This window comes from Heterocephalus glaber, unplaced genomic scaffold (assembly GCF_053883595.1).
Source record: "Heterocephalus glaber isolate CG9 unplaced genomic scaffold, H.glaber_assembly_v1.0 deba00001472, whole genome shotgun sequence".
Taxonomy (NCBI): domain Eukaryota; kingdom Metazoa; phylum Chordata; class Mammalia; order Rodentia; family Bathyergidae; genus Heterocephalus; species Heterocephalus glaber.
This window is the reverse complement of record NW_028258315.1, coordinates 89,040,781-89,066,618: the sequence shown is the minus strand read 5'-3', so window position 1 is coordinate 89,066,618 and position 25,838 is coordinate 89,040,781. Positions and strand designations below refer to the sequence as shown.

Here is a 25,838-nt window from a genome sequence, read left to right as displayed (position 1 = left end):
TATCATAAGGTTCTTGACCCCTGAAGTTGCTGCTTTAGGAATACTCCAGGCACAGAGAGAGGCTATGATTTACCAAAGTCACAAAACAACATAGGAGGCTTTCACAAAATGTAGCACACAGCCCCTGCTGACTGCTTCCTAAATGGCTATAAAATAACTTGCCTTGCAGAAAGTTTATTTCATTCTGCATTTAAAACCTAACAGCACACACACACACACACACACACACACACACACACACACAGTTTGTTCCAAATCTATTCATATAAGGTTTTAATTTCAAAAAAAAGAAAGAAAAAAGGAAAAGTCATTGCTACCAAAATCTGCTGCCACTACTTTCTTAACAATAGAATGTGGTCTAATGCAAATTACTTTTAGCAAATTAAATATATTAAAATGTGGTAATTAATTATGATTGAAACAGACAGGAGTTGTAGCTTGAAAATATACACTGCCAATATCACTACTGTTCCTTGTTCACTATAGGAATAGAAAGGAGCTCCCAGATGTCGAGGGTTATTAAAAACCAGATGTTGAGATTGACGTCTTGTATGCTAGTGAATAAAGTAAAGAAATATGACAGTCCAATATAAACTTTGCTAACACTTAACATGGCATAAATGTGGATAAATTCCTTTTGTGAACTTGGGATATTATGCATTTTTAAAAGGCTTCAGTTTTTAAAGTTTAACAAGTTTTTAGAAGAAAACAGAATGAAAAGTAGTGGCCATTTCTAGTCTTTGTAGGGTTCAAAATATAAACATGGATTGACCCTCATCATCAAGTGATTTCAGTACAAGTGAGTGTCCATTTGGGGAGTAAAAAAAAAAATGCAGGAGCTAATCAGAGAGGCAGCTTGAGGTCTTCCAAATGGCCACAGCTGCCTGCATCTTTCTGGGAAAATATTAATTTGTTCAGCCAGAAATATAAATTTGGGGCCCAAATTATGAGGAACAAATAATTATCAATTGATCCCTATCTTCATGTCAAGTTATTCAGAAATATCTGGAGTTTTAAAATGGATCTATCAAGCCTGGGAGAGTCCATTTCCTTTCTTTTTATGTTTCCAAATCTATTCTGCAGTGGCTTTTCTGGATGCCACCTGGTGTTTGATTCCATGTGTCCTTTGTGAGTGATTGCTCTGCCAAAAAAAATAATAATCTGGATGGGAAGAAAGCCTTCAGTCCATCAGTCATCTGTGTGCTGTTGTCCACAGAATCTGAGGCTGGGACCGTACAAGGTGGACCAGAGCTCAGAGCAGAAAGACCACAAAATGGCAAGTTCAGAAGAGGGGGAGGCTCATATACCAAATAACCTCAGCACATATCTACAGCTCCAGGGAGGATGTGATGGACAAGAGGTCTTGATGGAAACCTGGTAGTCCCAGATGCTGGGCCCTAATGGATTCTCTAAATATTGAGATAAAACAAAATTCCTCACTGAAAGGGCTGCTTACTGTGGCTATGTTGATGACAAGATCTAAAGGCAAAGGGAATGACTCATCCCTGACAAGAGACAGTGTGTGTGTATGTGTGTGGGGGGGATTATTAGTCACAGCAAAGAAGCTCTGAGCAGGAACTCTATAATCTGACATTATAAATAACCCAAGGTAAAATAAACCTTTAGCTGGTCTAAATTTGGAAGTATCAGGCACAGCTAGCAGGCAAACCTGAGGCCATCAGTAGGTCTGGCTTTTTTTTTTTAAGTAACTGCAATTCTCTTTGAGTTGATAGCCTGCTTTTTTTTCCCTTGAAACTGGAGGACTAGGTTCCTAATGAGGACCTTACTGTCACATCTATTTTAGCTAGAAAGGAGGTAGAAATCATAAAAGCATCACATTCAAATAGCCTGCTGCCTTTGTGGGAACCTAGCTGCTGCCTTGCTCTGGCTGTAACCAGGTCTGTCGTGGCCAGACCTTACTTCAGTTCATGATTTAAGTCCCAGCATTCTGCAACCCTTGTTCATGCAAGTCACAAAAGTAGGGCCACAGTGTGGGATTTATGATATACCCTGAGCTTGGGTTCAACCAAAATAGATCCTCCAGGTATTCTCAACCACAGGTTTGTCCAGAGCCAGGGAAGGACAGGTGTGTGAAGGAAAACAACAGCCTTAGGTGTGAGCCTGGCAAAGAAAGGAACAGCGCCTCATTAGGGTACCAAGTATTCTCCTAGGTTTAAGTCTAAACCTTCCCTCTAGAGACTGTTCTTTTATGTCTCCTGGCTCCTGCAATGCTTAGCCCATGTCTGTTCAGGTGACGGGGTAAACTTTTAAGTGACTTATGTTTGTTACAGCCTGTGGAGCTCATTAACAGACGCATTCCCCAGAGAATAGAAAAGTGCCAGCTAGGTTCTGATACCTGTTTCTGGCTGCACTGAAATATAAATGCTAGGGGCCAGGGACTTAGCTCAGTGGGTGTGCTGCCTGCCTCACAAGCACAAGATCCTGAGTTCAATCCCCAGTACCCAAAAAAGTATATATATATAAATGCTAGCTTATCTCTAACCGAATGAGGAAGACTCAACACTTAGTAGTGCTTCCCCTAGGTTAGGGAATGCAGGCTGCTGTCCGGCTCCCTCACCAAGTCTCACTGCAGCCCTGAGATACAGATGTCTGTCAGAAGGCTGAGGGCAAGGTCAGGTAGCTCCTTGAGCACACCCAGCCAGGAGCTGTGGAACCAGGGTCTGATTCCAGTCTGTTTGCCAAATGAACTGTGAGGCCTCAGGAAGAAAAGCTCATTTTGACCAGAAATGCTGTGCATTGGTCTAAGTTCTACCAACCCTATACCGCTTTCTTATCAAGCTGGTGAAGAGCTTGATTGGAGGGTGATGGTACAACTCAAGCTGGCTCCTTCTGGTCTTGGAAGAAAGGATCCTCTCAGGACAATGGAAGCTGTGTATATGGACATATCAGCCACACTCCGCCCTACAGTGTTATGGTCCTGGGGAAAGAGCACCTTCACGTCCATACTGCCCCATGACACCTGAGACGGGGGAGCTGAACAAACGGAGCTAAACTGCGGTATTCAGCTGTTTCGAAACTCATTGAATTTGGTGCTTGAGGGATCCAGATGAGAACATTTTGTCTTGGTACTCATTGTTTGCTGGTACTCAACATATAAGCTAGAATTTTTCTTTTTGGTACAGGGGATCAAACTGAGCACCTTGCGCTTGTGAGGCAGGTGCAGTGCCTCTGACCCAAATTCCCAGCCCTAAGCTAGAATTTAAAGGTGTTGATTGCCTAATGACTTGCTACCTTTCTAGCCAAAACGATTTGTTTAGTACTTATCACTTTTGGTATTCATCGCACCTCACCAAACAGATTAATGAAGAGTACCAAGGTATCACTGTATTTCTAGACCAGGAACTATGGAAGGCTCAGTTCCTGCTCAGTTGAGTGACGGGACTTCTCTGAGAACTGCTGCCTGGATTTTAGGGTTCCTTGGGGTCACCAAGATTGCTGACCATGCTTCCTCAGAATGACTTATCACCCTTTCTAATGTACCAGCCATACACCTGCTTTATTCTTCTAACTTCCATTGTTAAAGGCTGAAACTTCACTGGCTGAGGGAGGAGGTGACAGGTGTTATCCATATTTTAAAAGGCAAACTGGGGCATCTGTCAGGGAAGAGGCAAAGGCTGGACAGCCTAAGCAGCCTGGGCTGGTTCTTCTTAGCAGTTTCACCTTAGGAGGACACCTTGAGGCAAGGTAGCCATCAGAGACCTCTTTGCCAATCTGTTGAGAACATTATAGAAACTGGCAGTGGGCTTTTCTTTCATTTCAAATAAGCATATTTAGGTGCTGTCTCAATGCTTTTTAGGAGCATCATTGCCAGAAGACTTAGACACTAGTTTTCTATTTCCTTCAAGCAAAAGGAATTCTGACAAGTTAGTCCCCGGATCATGTGCTAATGCTCTCAGCCGAAGGATCAAGATGCCCAGCTGAAGATAGAGCTGCTGGAAGACTCCACATTGGCCAATAGCATTGTTGGGAGTGTAAAGTCAACATCTGCTAAGAGCTGAGCCACTGCCAGATAACCATAAAAATGAATGGGAGTGAAGACAGGCTTTATTTTTGCTCCCTCATCTATCAGTCATTAACATTTGGCTTTGTTAAACACAGTGAAAATTGTGTTTTTAATGTGACTCTGGTTCTACCATTTCTTAACTGATAGGCAACCAAATCTCCTAGCCTTTTGACTCTGCAGCTCCTCAATTGCTTCAAAAAAGAAAATGGGACCATATGTTAACTCTGACACTTCATATGGTTGTAGTGAGAACTAAATTGGAGAATGTAAATTGAACCACTTTGTAGCTGTTAAGGACTTACACAAAAATAACTGGGCACATTATTCTTCTTGTTAGCCTTCAAGACTTTGCTACTATGTATAGCAACAAATTATTTGTTATTACACTAACCTCAAAGACAAAATGGGTCACATAAAATAATCTGGTAGTGTATAAAATCATTCTTAAATATTTTAGTATCTCTGGGCTGTCAAAGCTAGAGTGTATTCAGATCATTGATAAATAGATGCCAAAACCAGAATTTTTAAAGTGTCATTAATACATAAATAGGATGATTTTCTTGAATAGCTAACAGAATTTGGGAGTGTGTCCAGTATATGCAGAAAGGATGTTTCCAACTCCCTTTCTCTGCTGTTTCCTTATATTCAGAGCACTGTAAGTGCCTGTAGTGCATAAGTCAAACATGACTTTTATTACATCAGTTCAAGAAAAAAACAAGAAGAGAGAGAAGCAATTGTGTTTAGCAATATAAAATGGGTTTCACTGCTTCCCAACATTTCAAGGTTGGCCACCCCCTTTCAATGGGGGAGCTGAAATGCTGCTTTTTAGACAAATGTGACTGGATTAAAGCAGCAAGCTGAAGAGGAATCGAGCTTCTCATGTTGCCAAGATGAGTTCTATCTACAAGTTGGGAGTACAGGCTGTGCCTGAAAACCCCTGTTAACCCAAAGATGCTGCAACAAATCTCTTAATGAAATCCTAATACTGCAAACAACATGTAAAACTTATGCAAATTAGTTACAGAAGAAAAAACCCTACTTTACTCAAAATAGAGTCAGACTGAAATCTTTAATAGGCTCAAACCTCCTTTAAGGAAAAATTCTTTTTTAACCAGAGGATCCCAGTGCATTAAGCAGCTGCGTCTTTTTCTCATACATGATGATCATACCTGGCAGGGTTTATCAAATCATGCCCTCATGTGCTTACAGGTAAGGAAGTAACACTGCACCCACATTAAGGGCTTTGATAATCACCTGCTTATCTGCAGAGCCAACTTCCCCAGTGCTGCATGCCCTGCCTCCCTCCCCTCTTGCAGTCTGTAACGGTTGGCTGAGCAAGGGACTAGCAGAGGAAGGAGGCAGTGAAACACTTCCCACAATGGCACTTTAGACTTTTGTCCCCATTTTTTTCTTTACCTATGGCCTCACAAAGGGTCATTCCAGAGTGTTTACTTTTAAAAACAAGCAAACAAATAAACTGCCACCTTTATTTCCCAATGGCAAGAAGTCACATAGGCTGTCTGGGTCATGTTTTAGTGGCTTAGAGGATTTTTAGTAGCCTTTGTGGGATAATGAAAAAAGTGACATCTGTGCTATTTATTTCATACACTTCAAAAAAAATCTGTTGAGTTGTAAACAAAGCATCTTCCACTCCGGACAAAAGTAGTACTGGAAAAGAGACAAATGGCTCAGAGGCTTAATTGCCAAATACGTGTTAGAATATTGCTGGCTCCAGTTCTGAGAGGACTGGCCCAGGAGTGGCAACAGTGGAAATCTCTGAACCCTTCTCCCACCTAATAAACATCAGTACCAACAAGAGGTTTCTTCATGGATTGTTGAATTCAAAGGCTTCAGCCCTACATGAAGCCAAAATTCAAGGTTTCTTCCAGGAAATGGGCCATGAAATCAAATTGGAAATGCCAAGAAGAAAGAAATCTACCATCTTTTATTCAGGCAAGCTTCAGGCATACTATCTTGGATGGAAACTAATGTTAAAAGCCTAAGACATGTAACTTTTCTTATCAGGTTACTGTCACAGAATACTAAAAACTTTTGGGTTTCTGGTTGTTCTGTAGCTATACTTTAGCAAGCTCTGCTAGATGATGGTTAATTTTTCTTCTACATACAAAATGTAAAAATATATTTACATGCATACATTTATATATAGGTATATATAATGTCTATTCAAACATGCACTCGGGGGAAGCTAGGGAGAGAAATTTCTAGTTAAATATGATCTTGTGAAACTCTTCCATATGTGGAAAAGTACTGAGTCCATCTGACATACAGCAATACATACATATATACACACTCAGGACTCTATGTATACATTTATCCCACATTCATTTAACCTCAAAACATAAAATAAAGTTTTTTCCTCCCTAACCAAAAGCTAGGAATAACAACTCTACATATAGAATCCATCTTCTGGGGGCAACAGAGCAAGTTAAGCCCCTCATCTGTTTGTTAGAATTCAAAGGGCTTCACTTTGGCTAATCTGTTGGTGAGAGTGCAAGGAAAGCAGGGCATCAATCACAAAGCCCATCCTGCCTTTTACAAAGAGGCTGAGGTGGAGGGAGCTCAGGTCCTTGAGCTGGCATTCTGAGAAGTGATGGTGCCCGGGAGGGGCAGCTGGGACTGCTTCATTCTGCGTGTGGATAATAGGACTCCATCAACTTTTTGCCGACTAAATACAAAGTCAAAATCCAGAGGAGGAGGAGAAGGAAAAGGAGGGAAAAAGTAGGTGAGTTTTACCAGACAGATGTGTAGGCAGGAATTACATGGGGCTGGAGATGTCTCAATGAGGGCCTCCCTGTAGACCTGCCTGGAAATTCCCCTCCTGTGGGAATGCTCTCTGGGATACTGACTAATTCTATCCAGCAGCAGGTACCCAAGGCTCAGGTATGTGCTGCATAAAGAAAGGTGGGAGAGGGAGAAGACAGGAACCCTGATTTTATTTTCTTGCTTGACTTTATGGCCCTTTAGACAGCAGGAAGAAGGGAGAGAGAACATGTTTTGGGACCTGAAATTTTAAAACCAAGGCAGTAAGTGCTAAAGTCTCTTTGAAGCAGAGTATGGTTTTAATCCTCTGTACGTCAGACTATATGTAAGAATCTAGGGTCCATAAACAGAAATAAAAAACAGATTTCCATAATCACTGTGACTTAGGTCACTGGGATCATTTTATTGTATCTTGAAATATAATCTGTGTATCTATCCCATAACCCCCAGTTTGAAAAGAAGGCCAAATCTGGGCCTGGGTTCTTCAGTGACCAAGTTATTTGATGGCTTAGGCTAAAATGATGTATGTCTCAAGGAGAATTCTAGAAAATTTTCAGCAGAAAATGAAAGTGGAGATTCAGTGCTCTGATATGTGTCCAGCGGCCTACACTCACATCTCGGCTGGGAGCCAACACATGCTGGGACCACAAAGTAACCAGGAAGAGCCAAGAAGGGACCAGCGAGCACAATTTATAGCTGCAGATTCTGGACATTGACAAATAGAGTGGATAATATTTATATTTGTGCAATGACTTCTATAGGACTATATCAGCAGAACAGAGCCTCTAAAATTAAGAATGCCCAATGGAAAACAGCTTCTGCCAGAAGATGGGCACTATTGGAAAGTACTGCCCACATCCTGGTGAATGGATGGCAGCTGCTAGCTTGGTGAAATATCCTTCACTTGGCTCTGAGGATCTTGCTTGCCCCAGGCCCTTGTATGTGCGGAGGCTCATGGGTGAGTGAGCAAAGGAATGTGGGTCCTGGCAGTCCATTTCCAAGAGCCTCCTGTGACCCAGAGCAATTTCTTTCCCTCACTGGGCAAGCTTCTCCACTGCTGGAGCATCTTGCTCTGTGATTCCAAGGCAGTAGGGGAGTTTGCAGGAAGCCTCGTCGTCATTGGCAAAAGAGCAGCAAGAGTAGAGAAAAGAGAAACGTGAGAAATGTGTTTGTATCTGTGTGTGTGTGTGTGTGTGTGTGTGTGTGTGTGTAAGGAATAGACACAAAACAGAAGAATAGAAATAAAGGCAACAAAAGCTGGGGCAAATGAAAAGAGATCTGATGAGAGAACATTTTAATTTAACTTCAGGAAGTAAGTCAAGATAAAATAAAATTTACTACAATGTAGAAAGGAAAAGTACATTTTCATTCTAAAAGAAGTGGATATGATTAATCATGCAACCATAAGCACATATTATTGTGCAACCATAAGTACATATAGCTGCACAAATACATTCATATGGGCACCCAAAGAGGTTTGCCACCAACATATGAGGTGTGATCAAATATGCAATGAATGTTTAAATTAAGAAAACTTAATTACAGTAAAAGACATTGCCATTAATCTCCCTCAGAACACTACCTCCCTCCACACACACACACTTTAAACACACTCATCCTATTGTTCTTGCCACTTTCTGAAGCCATTCTGGAAGTTCTCTTTCATGTTTTCATTGAGGTGTAACCAAAACTATGGTGAATACTGCTGGCAAGTGCCATCCAACAGAAAGGCATGTTTGTAAAAGCATGACAGGATGTCCTCATCTACCTTACTCACCAGATCTGGCACCATGCAACTTCTGGATCTTCCCCAAAGTCAAAATGAGCAAGAAAGGCAAACATTTTGAACCAATTTGGGACATTAAGGCAGCCATGACAGTGCAATGAAAGATATGAAAGAGCACTTTCAGAACTGTGACAAAAGGTGGCAAAAATGATGGCATTAGTGCGTTCAAAGTTAAGGGGAGTAGTTTGAAGGTGACTAATGGCCATGTGTCTTTTACTGTAATAAATATTCTTTAACCATTCATAGTATTTTCCATCACACCTCATAGTGCACTGAGAGGCTCAGGCCCTCATCTTGGTCCTGCTGGTTTTCAGTTCTGTGTCTTTGAACATTAATAACTTCTATGGGTACCAATTCCTTATTGGTACAGTGGGATACTTTCATCTGTCCTTTCTATTTCTACAGAAACAGTTCAGTCAACAGACCTTTACTGAGATCCTAATAAAGGCCAGACAGATGTGAATGTATTTTGCAATATGTAGCAAAGTATATGAATATGAAATTTAAAATTCAACCAAAATTTCCTGTGATCCTTCTAGAAAGTATTAGGTCTTCATGCTCCTGGAGTTTATAACCCTCATTTAGAAGCAGGATTTTTGCAAGTAAAATGTGAAATTTAAATTTTAAATAGGATCTGAAAGTCTTAAAGGTGGCAAAATCCCTTGAACTTCCTAACTTCTGTGAGCTGGCATTTCCATTTAATGAGAGCGAAAGAAGAAGAGTTTTTTTTCCCTGGTCTTCAAAAGTAGTCACAAACTTTGGATTTTTCAGCCCCCAAATTTTTAGGCTCTTTGCCACTTAGGATCCCCTACTAGAAGCAGAGTGGCAGATGCTTTAACAAATGCAAGTGCATTTTGCATAAAAACAGCTATGAGATCTGGGCCCTTACAGAGTCAATGCTAAATATAACACCAAGTACAGAAATGTGCAAAAAGGGCAGCCAGATAGCACTTGGGATTTTACATTGGCTGGAGTGTGGAGCTCACTGTGGCCTTATCCTTTCTTATCAATGGGGTTAGTCATACCTGGGAATCACTGAAATAACTTACTAAAATGTGACTTTCCCTGGGAAAACAAAAATATGACGCCTACAAAAAGAAAAAGTACAAAGACTTGATATTATTGACACATGTTAAGGCAGGGAAGGATAATACTTAAAAGAAAAAAGCAAAGGACACTGATGATGACAGGTGTAGAGGGCCTTTGGAGAGGCTGAGTTTCTGCATGGCTTTGTGAAAATCAATCCTGGTCACCTCCATATCAAATCACTGATGTGTCTCCAGCAGGTTCCATTTGCTCTTTGGCCTTCACCATGTCATGGGTAGCATTTGTTGTCTGCCCTTGTGACAACTTCTTGAAGGATTGCTTAAGTCATTGCTGTGATTTGTCTGGATGTTCTACTTGGGCATATTCGATGGCTGTGGCCATCCTGGGGGATCACAGGCCTCTATTTATTAATCATGCATTTGTCAGGTAGGGCACCAGATTGTCAGATTGACAGACCATACTGACTTCTTTTCCATCTTCTCCAAATCCTCTCATCTCCTCTCTTCATATTCCTTTGCAATTTCAGATGGCCTGTCTATTTACGACTGTCCTTGGTTTTCTGGGACCTCATCCTTAATGCCTCACTTAGATTAGTTCTGCTAGATTATTGGGGGGATAACTCATTATTAGGCATTAGAGCCTTTAAGAAGGTATCCTAGGAAGTAAACAAAATAAATGAAAGAAGCACTTTCATTTTTTATTATGCAAAGCACAGGGGAAACTGCCTAAAAAGTCTGCCTTCCGGAAAAAAAAACTGCTGGAAACTGATCAGTCTTGTTTTAAACTACATAGTCTCTTTTTCCATCTGATTTTCTGAGCACACTATTTTTCAAAGCACAGATGTTACTGGAAAAGAAAAAAGTCCATGATTAAATAAATTTGGAAAATTCTGGATTAAATAAAAATGGAAAGCTTTCTTTCTTATGTGACTTTTTAGATTTTTTGATCAAAGTGCATAAGGACACTGGAAGATAAGAGTTAAAATATCCAACACTTTTCCAAAATTCTTTGCCCACTGAATCTTTGTCTCAAGACTTCCCTCATGGGGCTAATGTTCTAAAAGTTACTATGGGAAATGCAGGCCTAGACTTACAATACTTGGATTCAGTTTCTCTCAAGGAGAAACCAAACATGTTAGTAAAGAAGAAAGGGACAAGGAAGAAATGGAAAAAGAATATAATTCTGCAAGTACCTGGCAATACTTGAATTTCCAAAGGTAAAATGAGTTTCTATGGAAATATAGCTAAGTGGCTGAGTTTCATATTTCCTTCTTTTCACAGGTTCTGATCTCTTAATAAAGCTCAGGAGGCAATGTTAACATTTTGTTGCCCCTCTTCCAGAAGACACTGCTGGTCCTTAGAGAAACAGAAAGGCCAGGGCTAGAACATTCACAGGAACAGAATCAGGAACCCTTGAAGAGTTCTTTCCCCTTGAAGTCAGCTCAGCTAACCTGGGTACATTATGGACATATGGTTGAAAGCTAGTCTGGATCAACTCATTATTAAGACTCTCATACTGTTGCATGTTGATATGTCTGTCATATTCTGAGAAGCAGCTGCATGTCATTTGTATTAGTATACATGGCTTACACAATCATGTGTAGGATTTGTAATCAATTGAGAAAAGCTTTCTAGCTTTTAAAAACTACTATCCTCTGGAACTGAGCTTCATAGCAATGCACATATTGACCTATTGGCTGTTGGTCACTAAATCTCAAATCTCCACTACAGGGAAAGGCATCATTTCCTAAACCTGCAACGCTTAATCTAAAGGACATCTGGCCCAGGAGATCCAGCTCTTTCTGACATTGGAGCCAATCTAACTTCATGCCTAGGTCCCCTGCCTAACTCTCCCTCACTGATTGAAAGGGTACATACAGCAACAGAGCATCAGAGCGTTGGTGACTCTAATTTAAACCCATACAGTCCTGCTGATCAAGGGTGTTTAATTTTCAACATGAACCCCACTATAGAGAAGTTTCTAAGTCATGGGCCGCCTAATTAAATTATAGTTTTATCTGCCTTGCCCTGATTGACATGACCCAGAAAATAACTGAACTAGATAGGAGAAGATCTAGATGCTTGTCCTGAGACTGGACAGCAAGCTCCCTGAAGGCCAAGTTCTGTCTTGCCTGTCATGCTGCACACAGGGGCTTGGATGGCATTTGTGCTCCTAATGTTTGCTGAAAGTTTGCAGCAGGATTCCAGCCAGTATATTCCCCTCTAAAGCATGAATTTCTCATTGGGGAAAGATTGAAGCTACCTGTCTCTATGTCCAGGGGTCACTGAGCACATTCACTGAGGTGGCAGATGTGACGCTGGAAGACCATCACCATCCTCCCGGCAGCAGCAACAAGAAAGGTGTGTCCAAGGTCCCAATGGCATGCCTGGGCCAGATACACTTCAAGGAGTGTTAACTCTGCTGGGAAGCCTCCTCCCACCCAAAAAATTATTTTTGCCCTATGACAATGTTTAGTGTCTGTGGACAAATATGAGAGGGCCAACCAAGCAGGCAAGATAGTCCAGTTTATGACTATAGAGACCTCTGGAAAAATACAGGCCAGCCTTTGTAAGAAATCACTCACAAGCAGATAAATTTGAACTGCTGCCCCATTTCGAGAAACACATACTAGGTTACGTGTCTCTATGATAAGACAGGCCAGCATGTCATCTTGGCAGGTCCCTATGTGGTCCACTCCTCTAAGCTGGCTCCCAGTTCTTCTTTCTACCCTTACAATGCTCTCTGTGCCTGTCTGTCTGGGGGAGAGGGGAAAGCCTTCTGGCTTTCTGGCATGTGTGGCTCAAAGATTAGCCAAAGTATGGTCTGCAGGCCTCTCACCACTGACCCTCAGGGGAGAATGCCAAGGAGCAAAGGCAGTATGCCAAATGGCAAGGACCAAGAATGAGAGTGCAAAGATTTAGTTAGTTTGCAGGATACCAGGTATGCTAGGGTGAGAGTGTGGCCAGGTGGTGAGAACTGGATAAATAACACCAAACCAAAACAAAAACACAGGCATACTGATAATGACATAGAACTAATATCTTTCTCTACTTTCCAAGTGTCCAAACCTAGATCCATTTTTCAATACCAAAAACAGTGAGCTCATGCCTTTCTCCACTTGGCTTCAGAAATCTAAATGTTCCACACAAACACTTGAGTTTCTGAAGACAAAGGTTTCCGGGTATGAAAGTAGGGCCAAGCTCAGGGGCTGAGGAGTCTTATCACCCAGTTGCCTCCCTGCACAGCTCCGGGGAGGGTTTCTAATATTATGTTCTATGTAAATAGTTCCCTGAAGTTGCTCTGCTGGCAAAATATCTTGGAGACTGAATCTTAACTTCTCTGGGGTGCTGGTTACATGAGGTGAAAACAGAATTTTCTGAAAAAGTTTTAGGAGCATAAAAAACACTTCCACCCCCAGCAAAAAATTAAGCCTCTTCTTCACACAGATAATTCAACTAAGCCCTTCCCTTCTTGTCCAAAGACATCCATACTTATCCAAACAATTCTATTCCTTTGCCTAATACCCCATCCTTACTGGAATTTATTAGGATCATAAAAACCAAAGGGCCATAGCACAATAAAGGAAGAAAAACTGCTAATACTGTCTATATTGATATTTAATTTGTTTTTCTGATATTTGGTATTTAATTTCCTAATTTGCATAAGATTCACCTTCAAGAGTTTTAGTGCTAAATACCATAAATAGTTTTTGCGTTTGGTGGTTTAATGTGAATACAGTTGAAAACTGCAGGCATTTTGTTTTTGTTAGTCTATCTTTTCACTTGTTTTACTTAGTCAAGGCAGAAGATAGGGTCCAAATCAAATAAACCAGACTCCTTGGCTTCACTGACTAAGAGGCCAGCAAAATGGGTTTCTCTTTTTGTTGTTTTACCCCACCATTAATTTGCATCACTAAGGCATTTTCTAGGAAAGTGTTCAGCAAACTCCAGGCTTCTCTGGTTGCCAAGCTCATGGAAACAAAGTGCTTTCTTTTAAAACTCTTAAGAGACATTCCAAAGTAACCCACCATTAGATACTAGCAATAGACTACATATCTATAAAGAAAGGAGGGAAGGAAAGAAAATGGATAACATAAACAAGAAAAGACAAAACCTTAAAGAGGAAGGAGAAAAGAAAACATTTAGATTCCTTGAGTGATGGAAATAAATACCAAAGCTATTAGTTTCAGTTCAAAGAACGTATCACTTTATGCTGTTTATTATTTCTCGAGGATTATTTATTTTATCTTAAAATATCCGAAGGGTAAAAGGAGCCCTGGAGGTAAGCAGCAATGAAACTGACCTGGTCCGGAGAGGGCCTGTGATTGGAATGCTGCGACCTCCCAGGAGATCGATGGTGGTGGTGATGGTGGTGATGGTGGTAATGGTGATGGTCCTCATCGTAGTTGTCTGCCATCAGCTTCATTCTATTCTGGGTCTGTGCAGAACAAAAACCAGGGAAGTTTCCATCAGGAGCTAGAGGACACACCAAAGAGACTCGTGTGTAATGACAGCACCTCTGGGCTCCCTCTGCTCCTAACCCAGAAGTTTTCAATTCTAGTCGAACTGAAACTTAGTAAAGAAAGAATGTTGCCATCAGCTATGGTGAAAGAGGCTTTGTCACACCCTTGAAGCTCCTATGTTACATCTGTAGATGTCAGTATATTTTCCTCTTCTGATGGAGAAGTGGGGAAAAAAAGTACACACCCTCATGTTTCGTTTTACATTATCAGGCAATCGCAGAGACCAAGAGTAAGTCTGCAAACCCAAAGTGCCAACACTCACATCCGACCTACACTAAAGCAAGCAGAGAAGGAAGCCCTGGATGGAAAGGTGAGAAGGGCTAGGTAAAGACACAAAACTACAAACAGTGGTCTCAGCGGAATGCAGGGGAATCCATTCAGAAGCTGCCAAATGCAAAAATACTGATGGAGATGGTTTATTGCTATGATGAGTTCTTGGGAGAGCACTGTCTGTGGACATTTTAACTGATATTATTCCTTGAGCAAGTGGAGCAAAGGGCACAAAGTCTGTGAAAGAGTTGACCACTTTAATTTATACCTCATCAGTGTCATCAGAGGCAAGTAGGTGTCATAGTTAAAAACCTCAGGGCCAAAGAATTGTACTGTTTTATTATGCAAGACAAGCAATGGACCAGAGATGAATTAATAGGGCCATAAAATCTAGAAAAATGCTTACGGCCATAGAAAAAAAATTATAAAATTAGCCAGCCCAGAAAGCCAGGAAACATGGGTTTGGGAATAGGACTGCCTGGATTCAAGTGCTGCCCCACCTTTTTGCAGGATGTGTTGCCTTAAGAGAGTTAACTGAAAATAGACTTCAATCTCCATAGCTCTAGAGTGAGAGGAACCAGTCCTCCCTCCCTGGGGTGGCTGTGAGGAACAAATGATAGAGATTCAAGAGTCAGGCCAGTACATGATGTAGGATGACTTGGCAGTAAAAGTCAAGCACTATCACTCCTATTGTTGTTGCTGTTCTTGTTTGCTCTAAAAAATTTCTCTTTTGTGCTTGCGGTTTCCTTTACATATAATGCCACCCAGGCCGCCTTCCTTTCCATGTCTACTTAACTCATGGCATTTCTCTAGGAGATTTTGCTTGTGTGTGTGTGTGTGTGTGTGTGTGTGTGTGTGTGTGTACCAGGGACTGAACCAAGGGGCTTCTACATGATAACCACATGCTCTACCACTGCTCTACAGTCCAGGCCCTCTTTCCTACCTACCTAAGGCTGGATGGTATGTGCCTCCTGCTTAGCAGGGCTCTCTGACCTTGCATTTACCTGTCATCTGTCATTAGACCTTGATGCTATTTCTTTCATCTGCCTCTCCCAGAATTTAGCACAGGGTTTACCAGAGGCAGATACTCAATGCCTGCTGCTATAATGAGTAGCTGAAAGAAAGAAGGGACTCGTTCTGAAGAATGCTGCCATCCTAGAGACAAGGTGCATGTTTCTTTTCAGCAGGGAGGGTCACTGAGAGTTGAGGACACTGTGTGACTTTCCATAACAGTCCCACTGGTGGCTCAAGATGACAACGAGCCATCAAGACTTTAAGAGAGCCAGAAGACAGGGGCTGGCAAGGCTTCCAGTTGGTTGGAGTGTTATTATGTAATATAAATAATTCTCTGATAATAAAGAGCTTTCTGGGCCTAGTATAGTACATTCCTAACAGTGTTTTTCATGTACAATTTAACTTGGTCACAAAACTTTCCTGGGAGAAACTATTATTATTCTGTTTGGCAGCTAGAAAAGTGAGACATAGATTTCAGCCCTAACATCCCCAAGGGTCATTTTCTTGACACAGGACACTGAGATTTTCTGAGTCTTCCATTTCTCAATTGCTAGACTTTTTTCCCCTGCCTTGCTGTGAGCAAAACAGGCAAATAGCTAAACAGGTAGAAATAACTTTCCCATAAAAGCTTTGGTTCTGTGAAGTTTTAGAAACACCTCACAGCTCAGTTCTATCTGCCAAAAGATGTCTTATGATTTATTCACTCCATCTATTAAAATGTGTACAATATTCAAAAGGTCCCAGAATGGATGTAAAAAAAATATGTGTGTATATATGATAAAAACAATAAAAATATAGGAAAAGAGCCACTTAAAATTAAATAGAAAACTCTCAGGCAACCTTTGGCAGTTGATAGCATTTCCATCCTTCGCCTGACTTTGTATCCAAAGATCCAATGGACAAATTAGGCCTCATGAGAAAGAGTAGGACAGTAGAACTCTTTAAGACCAAGTACTGAGAGTCCCCCTTAGTCCTCTTGGCCTTGGACATGGGATTCTGAATTCAGTGTTCACACCTAAAATTCCAGTGTTGTCACAGGAGACTGTACTTTTGAACTCAAGAACTAATAAATCTAGAATTGTTTCTTCTAAGTAGAATTTTAAAAGCCTGAAGGGAGTCATGAGATATGTGATGGTCAAGGAGGAAAAGACTGCCCAAGAATGAACAATGGAGTCTAAATGAACAAATAATAACTCTGTTATTGTAAACACTGTAATGTCCTTATCCTTTGGGGAAGCTCCTGTGATTTCATGAGATTATTTTCTTACCAGAGACAAGCCTACAGATCCTTACCTTTGAACTGTATCCCATAAAAGAATGTACAAGTTAAACAAGATGCTATATGCAGTTCTAAATGTGTCTGCCGAAATGAGGTGTTGGAGAGTAGGCATGTCATAGGATAAAGACCGTAAATGAATGATGTCATCTTTTCAATCTGGTGCTGAAATATAAATAAACCACATTGTTCATGTGAATACCCGATCTGGGGGAAATGTACACAGAGCAATTGTGAGCAGAAGAGGCTTCTTTTGATTAGTCTGGACTGGGAGAGAAGAGTGTGAAACACAGATGAAAAATGACAGTTTGGTGTGATATTCTAGACCATTTTTATTTATCTTGTTTGTAACATATTTCCTAAACTGTGACCGATTTCTTACAGGCTGGTTGCAAGTGTTTTCTCCCATAACACATCTGACCAACTTGGCTCCATTAAGTCAAATTAAAAGTGGATCTTTTTTCATTATTTTTCAATGTGCACATATCTGCCCACATCCCTACCCAAGTATATTGTTTCCTAGCACACAAAGAATGATCTGAAGGGAAAGGAAGACACAAATAATATACCCTAATGGTCAATGGAAGAAAAATTTCAGGAAGTTATGACTGGACTGGAACAAAGACACTATCTCAGGGTCACCAGGGATCCCTGGTGTAATGGGTCATACCCTTGTAGCCTTGCCCATCCCGACACAGGAGATCTCCCAGATACATTTTATCTCCCCTGCAGTATCAACCGACCTGTGACCTGACTGACCCTTTTGCCTTTGACTGAGTGTAATATGCCACATTTAAAAAACTATACTATGTCACGACTGCTGGAAAAATATAATCAGATTTCATGCTCTCATCCTTTTTCTTCCAGGCATCACTTTATTTCTCTAGGATCACAGTCCCCTAACAGCTCTCCTGCTTCCCTCTGGATGCATTCTGTAGCCACAGAAACATCACAGTCCCCAGATTCAGGTTCTGCAGAGGCTTCCCACTGCCCTAAGAAGGGAGCCCTGCACCTTGCCATGCTTATTTAACTCCTACTAGGCAACTGCTGCCACCTCGGCACATCCCATGTCCCATCCTCGGAACAAACTCTGCTGTTGCAGTGCCCTTCATCCTCTACTCCTTAAACCTGAGTTATACCTATCAGTTCCTCTGGTCTTAGGTTCAACACCATTCTCTTCAGACATGCCTTCCCTAAGCCGGCCTCATTAGGAAGCACATGCTCCTCTGGCACTTCTCAAGGATCCTTCCCCTACCTACTCCCCAAGCTCCTTCCTCAAAGAGGGAAGCACATAGTTGCACGCTTGCTTGGCTTTCTCCACAACTAGGTCAAAAATCTAATGGAAGCACTATGTTCAGGCTGCCTTTGTACTTACCACTTGGCACAGTCTGGGGCAAAAGCAGTGAATAAATATGTGTCCTATAAGTACATGAACGTGCACCTGAATGGTAGAGAGGCCACAGGCTACTTTCAAACAGATGAAAGGAACAATGAGAGGCTGTGATGAACCAACTGGGTCTGTAATTCTCATTGTGACAATTTAAATTTTCCTGTTGTATATATGGTTTGCTTGTTGTTGTTACTGTTAGGAAGGGAGAGAGCTTGGTAAATGCAGAGTTTTGGACATGTTGGGGGAACCAACTTGGTCTTCTTTAGAACATAATCTATTCCTTAGTATTTCTTCAGTAAATACTCAACTACCTGGGTAAGTTTTCCCCTCCGGAAAGAAAAGGGGGTCCTGGGAATCTATCAGGTGCATATTCTTATTATCTCCTAGCCTTTAGGAGAGCAGAAGACTTTGGAAAGCTTTTGATAGTGCCAAAAGTCAACCATGGAAAACAGACACTTTATCCATTAACTAAAATCCCTCATGAACAACATCTGTGAAAAAGTGCAAGCTACTGCATCTCTTGACATTTCTGAAGAGTTTATCCAAGGAGCTCTTGAAACAAAATGAAAATCCTTGATTGACTAGTAATGGACTCAATAGCCTAATGGCAATATGTAGCTATAAAAGTGATATATTAAAACTGCCTTGATGCCGAATCAGCCCGTGCCCGAGCAACAATCCACTGTACACCAACCCCCCCCCCCCCCCCCGCTCCTCTGTACAGCCACCTGGTTCCACACTACAAAGACGCAGAGGACACCGGACCACCAGACCACGGTACTGAGTCCCGCCGCTCCCGGCCCAGAGAACGGCGGCTCAGAAGCCCCTGTCCCACTGCTCCTGGTCCAGAGGAAAGGGCTTCCTGGCCACCATCCCTCCCGCTGCTCCCAGCCCACAGGAGAAGGCTTTTGGGTCCCCATCCCTACCGCTGCTCCCGGTCCCTGTCCCACCTGTCCCAGCTCAGAGGAGGTAATCCGCACAGGCGCTAACAGTCCCCACCCCCACCCAGTCGAAATGAGAAAACACGTAAATAAGTCTCAAAACTGCCTTTAAAATATTTTAGCAAGGTGGCAATAAGGAACTCTGCTTTGATAAGTCATCTGGACTAAGTTAACAATAAAACCTTCATGAATATGGTTTAAATAATAAAAAATATAATAAGATTTGTTGCCATGGGATATAGAGATATTAATGTACGATAGCAATTAAACTTTTCTATCAGATTTTCTTTTCTCCCTCTTTCCCCCCAGAGACACCTGAAACGTTCCAGAACTCTTCTACTAGCCTTGTTTCTCCTTATCAAAGCAAGGTGAACAGTTCTCATTTGTAAATAAGATGGGAAACCAGACAGCTGGATAGTAAGAAGGGGAGTGCGTCTGAACATCCATTGAGCGCACAAGGTCATGAATTGTAACCAAGTAGAATCTGTGTTCCAATGCTGGAGTCACAATAGGAGGGCAACATTAAGCAAGAGGATGAAGAAGGAATGTGCATCATGGACCCATTTAGTAGTAGGTAGAAATCAGTGATATAGAGACTTCTGTAGACACCGAACAGAAATTCATTCAACACCTACTGAACTACAATGACAGGAATAATTATGTATCAGCCTAAGTGTTTGGCCAGCATGCTCCTGTTAAATCCTCTCATTCTAAGATCACTACTCTTAGGAACCTTCTCTTACAGATGAGGAAATTGAGCCCATAATTATTTAGCTAGTGAATGAAGGAACAGGACAAAAACCAGGTTTCTAATTCCAAAGTGTTACAGTAGTGACATGGGAAAGGTCTCAGGCCAGGTGTGGTAGCGGGGGAGCAGAGATGAATAAGATATGAAAAATTAAAAGATGGGCTACAACACCACATGAGAAGAGAAAAGGGAAGGTCATCTGCAGCTTGGATGGACAGTGTTGGGTGAGGGGCTGTCTTCCCAACATAAGCCCCTATATCTCTCTCCCTGAGGTTTTCTCTGGCTACAGATGCAGGTTTAGACAGCCAACGGGGCAGGCCAGAAGTGGGGAGGAGCTCAGACCACTGGATCAATCCTCCATCTGGGAGGGAGTGATGGATAAATAACCAGAATCCTGGTCCCATAGCGAGATAACAATCTGGTATGCTCCAGAATTTTCATAGGTCTCTAGCCGTAGGGGTCCCAGCTGATAACCAGAGGACATTGCCCCTAATATACCTTTCACAGTCTTTTCCTCGTCCCTGTCTCACTTTCCCATTCTTACACTATGATTTTTTTTGTAATCAACTTCCAAAAACTACCTGTATCAAATCCTTGTCTTATGGTCTTATTCTTCAGAAAACCCTTGTTGAATGATTAACAAGCCTGTACTTAACCTTTGCATAAGACTAACATGCCTGTGGACTACCAGGCTCCTTTCAAAAGATACTTCTGAGATTTTTTTACAAACAAGGATGACAGAACTGTCACATTCTCCAGAGAAGTAACACCTGCCTGCCACTAGTTCTGCCAAATATTCACTCTGAGACTTAGACCGAATCCCTCTTCCACGAGCCTCAATTCTTGTATCTATGAAATGGACAATGGAGGGAAGAATGTCTTCAGCATGGACCAAACATCATACGGATAGATGCTGATCTACTTTTCTTACTCTTTATCGCATACTTTATGCATTTTTGCAGATTTTCTTTTTCATTTTCCTTTCTACTTCTTGTCTTTTTTTTTGGCTGAAATCAGAGGAGGGAAAATATTCTGTTAAATTGCTTTCTGCTGTCACCTTAAGAAGCTGAGGAATTCCCTGGAATCAACTGCTTAGAGCTGAAGCAGCATCTTCCCATCTGCTACCAGCCATTGTAGCCCAGGGTGTGTGTGGGGTGGGGAGGGGGTAGTATTTACAGACAGGAATTTCTGTACACTCTATTCATAATATGGAGATTGGGATCCTTAACAGTGGCAGAAAGAAGACTGGCCCTGTGTGATGAAGTCACCTGTTACCATCAACGATAACAGCTGATGCCAATTCAGGCCTTGCTGTGAGCCAAGAATATTGCTATGGTGCATAACTTCACATAGTCAGTTACCGAATCCTACAATGCAGGCTAGACTGGGAGGCTGTACTCAAAATCTTTAATAGCTTCTGTAACAGGGCAGAAACCTGTGAGAACAAAAAGCCTCATGAATACATGTGCTTCAATGTCAGCTCTGGTAGAGGCTATTATATCCCCACATAGGAGGTGAGCAAATTGAAGCTAAGAGAGATGAGGAAACCTACCCAAGCTGAAACTCCGGGTAGATCTGAGACTTTGACTCCAGCATCTCCCTGTAATCACTGCACACTACTGCTTGGACCTATGAAGACTGAGCCCTTCACAAAAATTCAAGACATCTGAAAATAGGCTCTGACCCTCTGGACACTGACTCCAGTCAGAGCTTAAAAGAGAAGCAGCTCACTTTTGATTTTAAAGCTCTCTGTAAAAAGGATGAAACTCACGTTACAAAATCTTGATCAAGCCCCAAAGGAGCCCATGTTTCTGGCCAATCTTAATATAAGTTCAAAAGTCAACATCCACAGTGCACACTAATTCTCAATCCTCAATCCATTACCAATACAATGGCATTGGATAGAGCAACTAGCAACTGCGGACAAGCAAGATAAGCAAGGAATTCTGACATCTTGAGTACCACTGAGGGTGGTGGAGTCTGGGTGGGGGGGTCGGTCCTAGAAGCTTCCACCAGAGTTACTCAGTTAAGCACAGGTCTGTTTAATTAAGTACTGGGCAGCATATGCTCTACTTAGCTTTTAAACACTTGTAAAGTCCTCTTCATTCATTTATCTTACTTGTCACCGACAAGCTCCTCAAGGACTGTAACAGTATGCAGAGCATGAAGAGCCTGGGTAAACAACACATATTTTATGTGGAGTCTAAACTGTTTCAACTCAGAGAGTCAATAGAGAGTCTCTGAAAAAATGCCAGATTCTTCCACTAAACTATGGAAGTATTCTGTGCATGGTCTCTTATGAGTCTCTTTACAAAGCAGCCTTCAAAATCAAAACCCATTTTTTAGCCCAAATAAAAAAGACAAAACAAAAGGGAAGAAAAGAGGGAGAGAGTAAAGGAGCCTGGAAAAATAGGAAGGAAGTTAGGGAAGGAGGGAGAAAGGAGGGAAGAATAGAGGGAAGGGGAAGGAAGGGAAAGAGGAGAGAATAAAGAAAGATGGAAAGACAGGAAGGAAAGAAAGGAAGGGAGGGAGAGAGGGAGGGAGAGAAGGAAGGAGAATAGGATGGAAGGAGGGGAAAAGGGAGGAAAGGAGAATAGGATGGAAAGAAGGAAAGAGGGGAAGAAGAAAGGAAAGGAAGGAGGGAAGTAAGAGAGAGGAGAGGAAACAAAAGAGGGAATGGAAGAAAGGAGAAAAGAAAAAGAGAATGATATTTTCAGGTACTGAGATTTAGACTGTTAAGTCTGAGCTGATAAGGGAGGTCAAGATCTTCCTGTGAGTCCTAATTCAACAAATATTCATTACCACTGGCTTAGGAAGAACTGGCATTACCAAATCATCTCCCCAAGTAATGGATGGAGAAAGAAAGTACCTCAGGGCTTGGCCTACCAGAACTAACTAGCCAGGAGGCAGAACATGGAGAGTGGCACTACTCTAGGAGCACTTGAGATTGAGCAACCCAGCAGAACCCTCGAGGGAGTCTTAGACAAAGAAGTCTATGTACAGGAGTGTCTGCATATTCTTGTTGACTAGAGGGAAAGAGCTGGACTTGCCAATAGCTGTGTATTTACTTTCAAAGGTATAGAATAAATTCCAACAAACACACCGGAGAGAGGGTTCATGGCAACTACATTACATCTTAGGTCAGGGAAGACATGGTGAATTTGGTCCTCAGAATGACTAATGGTTGAGACATTGTCATCAGAAGGAAAAAGCAAAGCAACATAGACAAACTGGGTTGCAGACAGCAGAGACCAGACCTTCAGAGTAGCCCAGAGAGAAGCACATCCCACGGAGCCATTGCAGGACAGAGCATCCTTCTACAGGACTCTGATGTCCATGAAGAAGGGAGAGACAATGCCATCTGGGCTGCTCATGGTTCTGGGGCTGTGTGGAAGGGCACAAACCTCAGACCTGCCCTGGACCTCATGCTTTCAAAACAAGACTAGGGACAACAGAAGGAGGGGGGATAGATATGAGCAATGCAAAACATGTGGTGGGGCTAGGGCTCGGGGAAGGCTGGTGAGACTTGGAGAGGCTTGGCAGGGCCAAGGGTGCCTGGTAGGCTGGACAACAGAGAGATAGCTAGTGCCTGGAAAGAGAACAAAGCCCTCTCCTCAGATGGTCTCACTCTTGGGTAAAACAATCGGAGAAAATGTAAACAGGCTCATTAGTAGTTTTCCAATCAGTTGGAAAACAAATGGAAAGAGAGCGATGGCAATGAGTGTCCCAAATACCACATCCCTGGAACAATCCCTCAGTTGTTTATCTTCTCATCAGCTGCTCACTGGCTGTGCAGTCTTCCCTCTCTGTTTGGACTACAAGCCCCTTGCTGCCTTTATATGGCATACTCTGAGTCTACCCGAATCAGGACTAATTTAGTTCTGCATGGAAGGAGAGCGTGATCACATATTCCACTAGAGACAGGTCTCCATGGACCCCCTGGAATGCACCAGCAAGACAGTTTTTCATGTGCAGGTCTCCTCACATGCTCCTCCAACCCGACACCCCCCTTCAAAACTGGAGGCTCATCTGCACCTACAACTTCTTCCTTCATTATAACCTACTTCCAAAAGGCGGCAAAGAGGAGCTCCGAGTTTAGCAAATTGGATAGAAATCCAATCTCCAGAAAGGATGAAATAACATTCCACTTTCATCTGGAAATGTCTAGTATACTGATACGTGGATTACATTGCAGTTTTTTTCTTTTTCTCCCAACACATCATATTAAACTCATCAAATGGGTCCAGTTTTTAAAAATAATTTCTCTTATGCATCTTTTAAAGATAGACGCCTCAAAGTGTGTTTTCCTGTGACACTACAGTTGAAATACCACAAGTATATAATCTCCAAATGCATTTAAACATGAATCTTAACACAAAAAAGATACTAATGTACATAACCGACATTTCTTCACAGAAGAGAAAAAGGTAAATAGAAAATTGGAGCGCTCTTGAAGACTCTAGAGAATTTCAGGAGATATTTCAAGTCTCTCTGTTACAAATGAAGACTTAAGCATCACAATATAGAATTCATAAAATGTTAGTGCTGGGCCACACCCTAATCCAATGACTCCATATGACTAAGTTTGATTATGAAAATTTAATTGGCTTGGAAGCCCCCCAGGGGATTGATGAAGCACACTTCTGGCCATGTCTGGGTATGTCATGGAGGTGTGATCTTGAGTACTCTATCTGATCCCTTGCTTCTTCCCCTTTGGCTCTGTTTCCCTAGCTCTACTTCCTAGCCACCATGAACTAAGCAGCTTTGCTCTGCCATGCCCTTCTGCCATGATGTTCCTGCACTGTAGTCTGCAGACCATGAAATGAATCCCCTGAAACTGTGAGCTAAATTAACACTCTTCTTTAAATTGTGTGCCAGCAATGGGGAAGCTGAATAATATACTCGAAATTCACTATTTCACAGAGGGGAGACGGAGGCTCTACGAGGGCAAAAGTCACTGATAGGCCATGGATTAAGCTACAGAATCTTCTACTGCTGGTCCTGGGCACTGTCCCTGCCCCTGGCTGCCTCTCTCAATTTGCACATGTGGACAAGTCTACTGTGTGAATGACCCATAACACCACAGGCCCCTCATGTCATTGGTTTTGCATTTGAAAGTACTATAGTATTAATTTCTATTCTTTCAGTCTCTGCAGTATCAAACACCAAATCATTTTGGTCTTGATACTTACAGACAGGTTAAGGAATTTTCCATTTTCTTTGATATAGTAGTTTAGTTCTTTAACAGAACTACTGATATAGCTTTGAAATTTTCTTGTTTTTCATATCATCCATAAGTTTTGTATTACATAAAGGGCACATACTAGTTGTGAAAAATTATAGTACAAAAGAGTTTATAAAAAGAAAGACTATATACTCCTGCCCCATCTCAAAATGTACTCTTGCTATTAAAACTTTCAAAATTTCTGGAAGAATTTTAATGACTAATGTAAGCACATACTTACATGTGCATAAATACACACATATCTCATAAAAATTAAACGTCCGCTATGTATTACTAGTTCTCTACTGATGTGTTAGAATAGAAGCTCTTGGAAGGCAGGACTCTGTTTATTTTCATTCAAAGATGTATTTCAAGCATCTAAAGCACTGCCTACATTATAATTGGCACATAGTAAATATTTGTTGAGTAAAAAATTTGAAATATTTGAGTCATTTCCATTTTTTTTTTTGTTTCCAACAAATCTTCAAAGAATACTTTTGCAAGGATACAGATTTGCCTGACAGCCAGCATGTTTGTTCTCAATAAAGATGGATGCTTAGTCATGTAACAGCTATTTCTATAATGTACTGGACAAGACAGATTCAAGAGATATCCCTGAAATAGAAATTAAAGTTTTAAATTTGAAAGATGTCTCACCAAATTCCCATCAAAACTACTGATAAACACCTACCCTGTGCCTCTTCTGTTGCACAATGCTAACACAGACTATTCAAACTCTTCGAATCTTCAAAAACAAATAAGTGAAAAATTGTACCCCGTGCATATTTCCCTAGTTATAATTTGAAGGCAAGAAT

The 25,838-nt window shown here is 41.6% G+C and overlaps 1 protein-coding gene across 27 annotated transcripts in view; it reads right to left on the bottom strand.

Annotated features, from left to right (window-relative positions):
- The window catches only part of Erc2 (ELKS/RAB6-interacting/CAST family member 2), a 1,049,338-nt gene that overhangs the window by 185,081 nt on the left and 838,419 nt on the right, over positions 1-25,838 (bottom strand). For 26 of the 27 annotated variants that reach the window (XM_021244028.2, XM_021244029.2, XM_021244031.2 and 23 more), the window contains one exon: positions 13,941-14,075. In XM_021244028.2, the coding sequence (XP_021099687.1) occupies positions 13,941-14,075 (135 nt within the window). Of the gene's footprint in view, positions 1-13,939; positions 14,076-25,838 lie in introns of those variants that run through there. The other variant, XM_087182363.1, reaches the window with a different exon arrangement.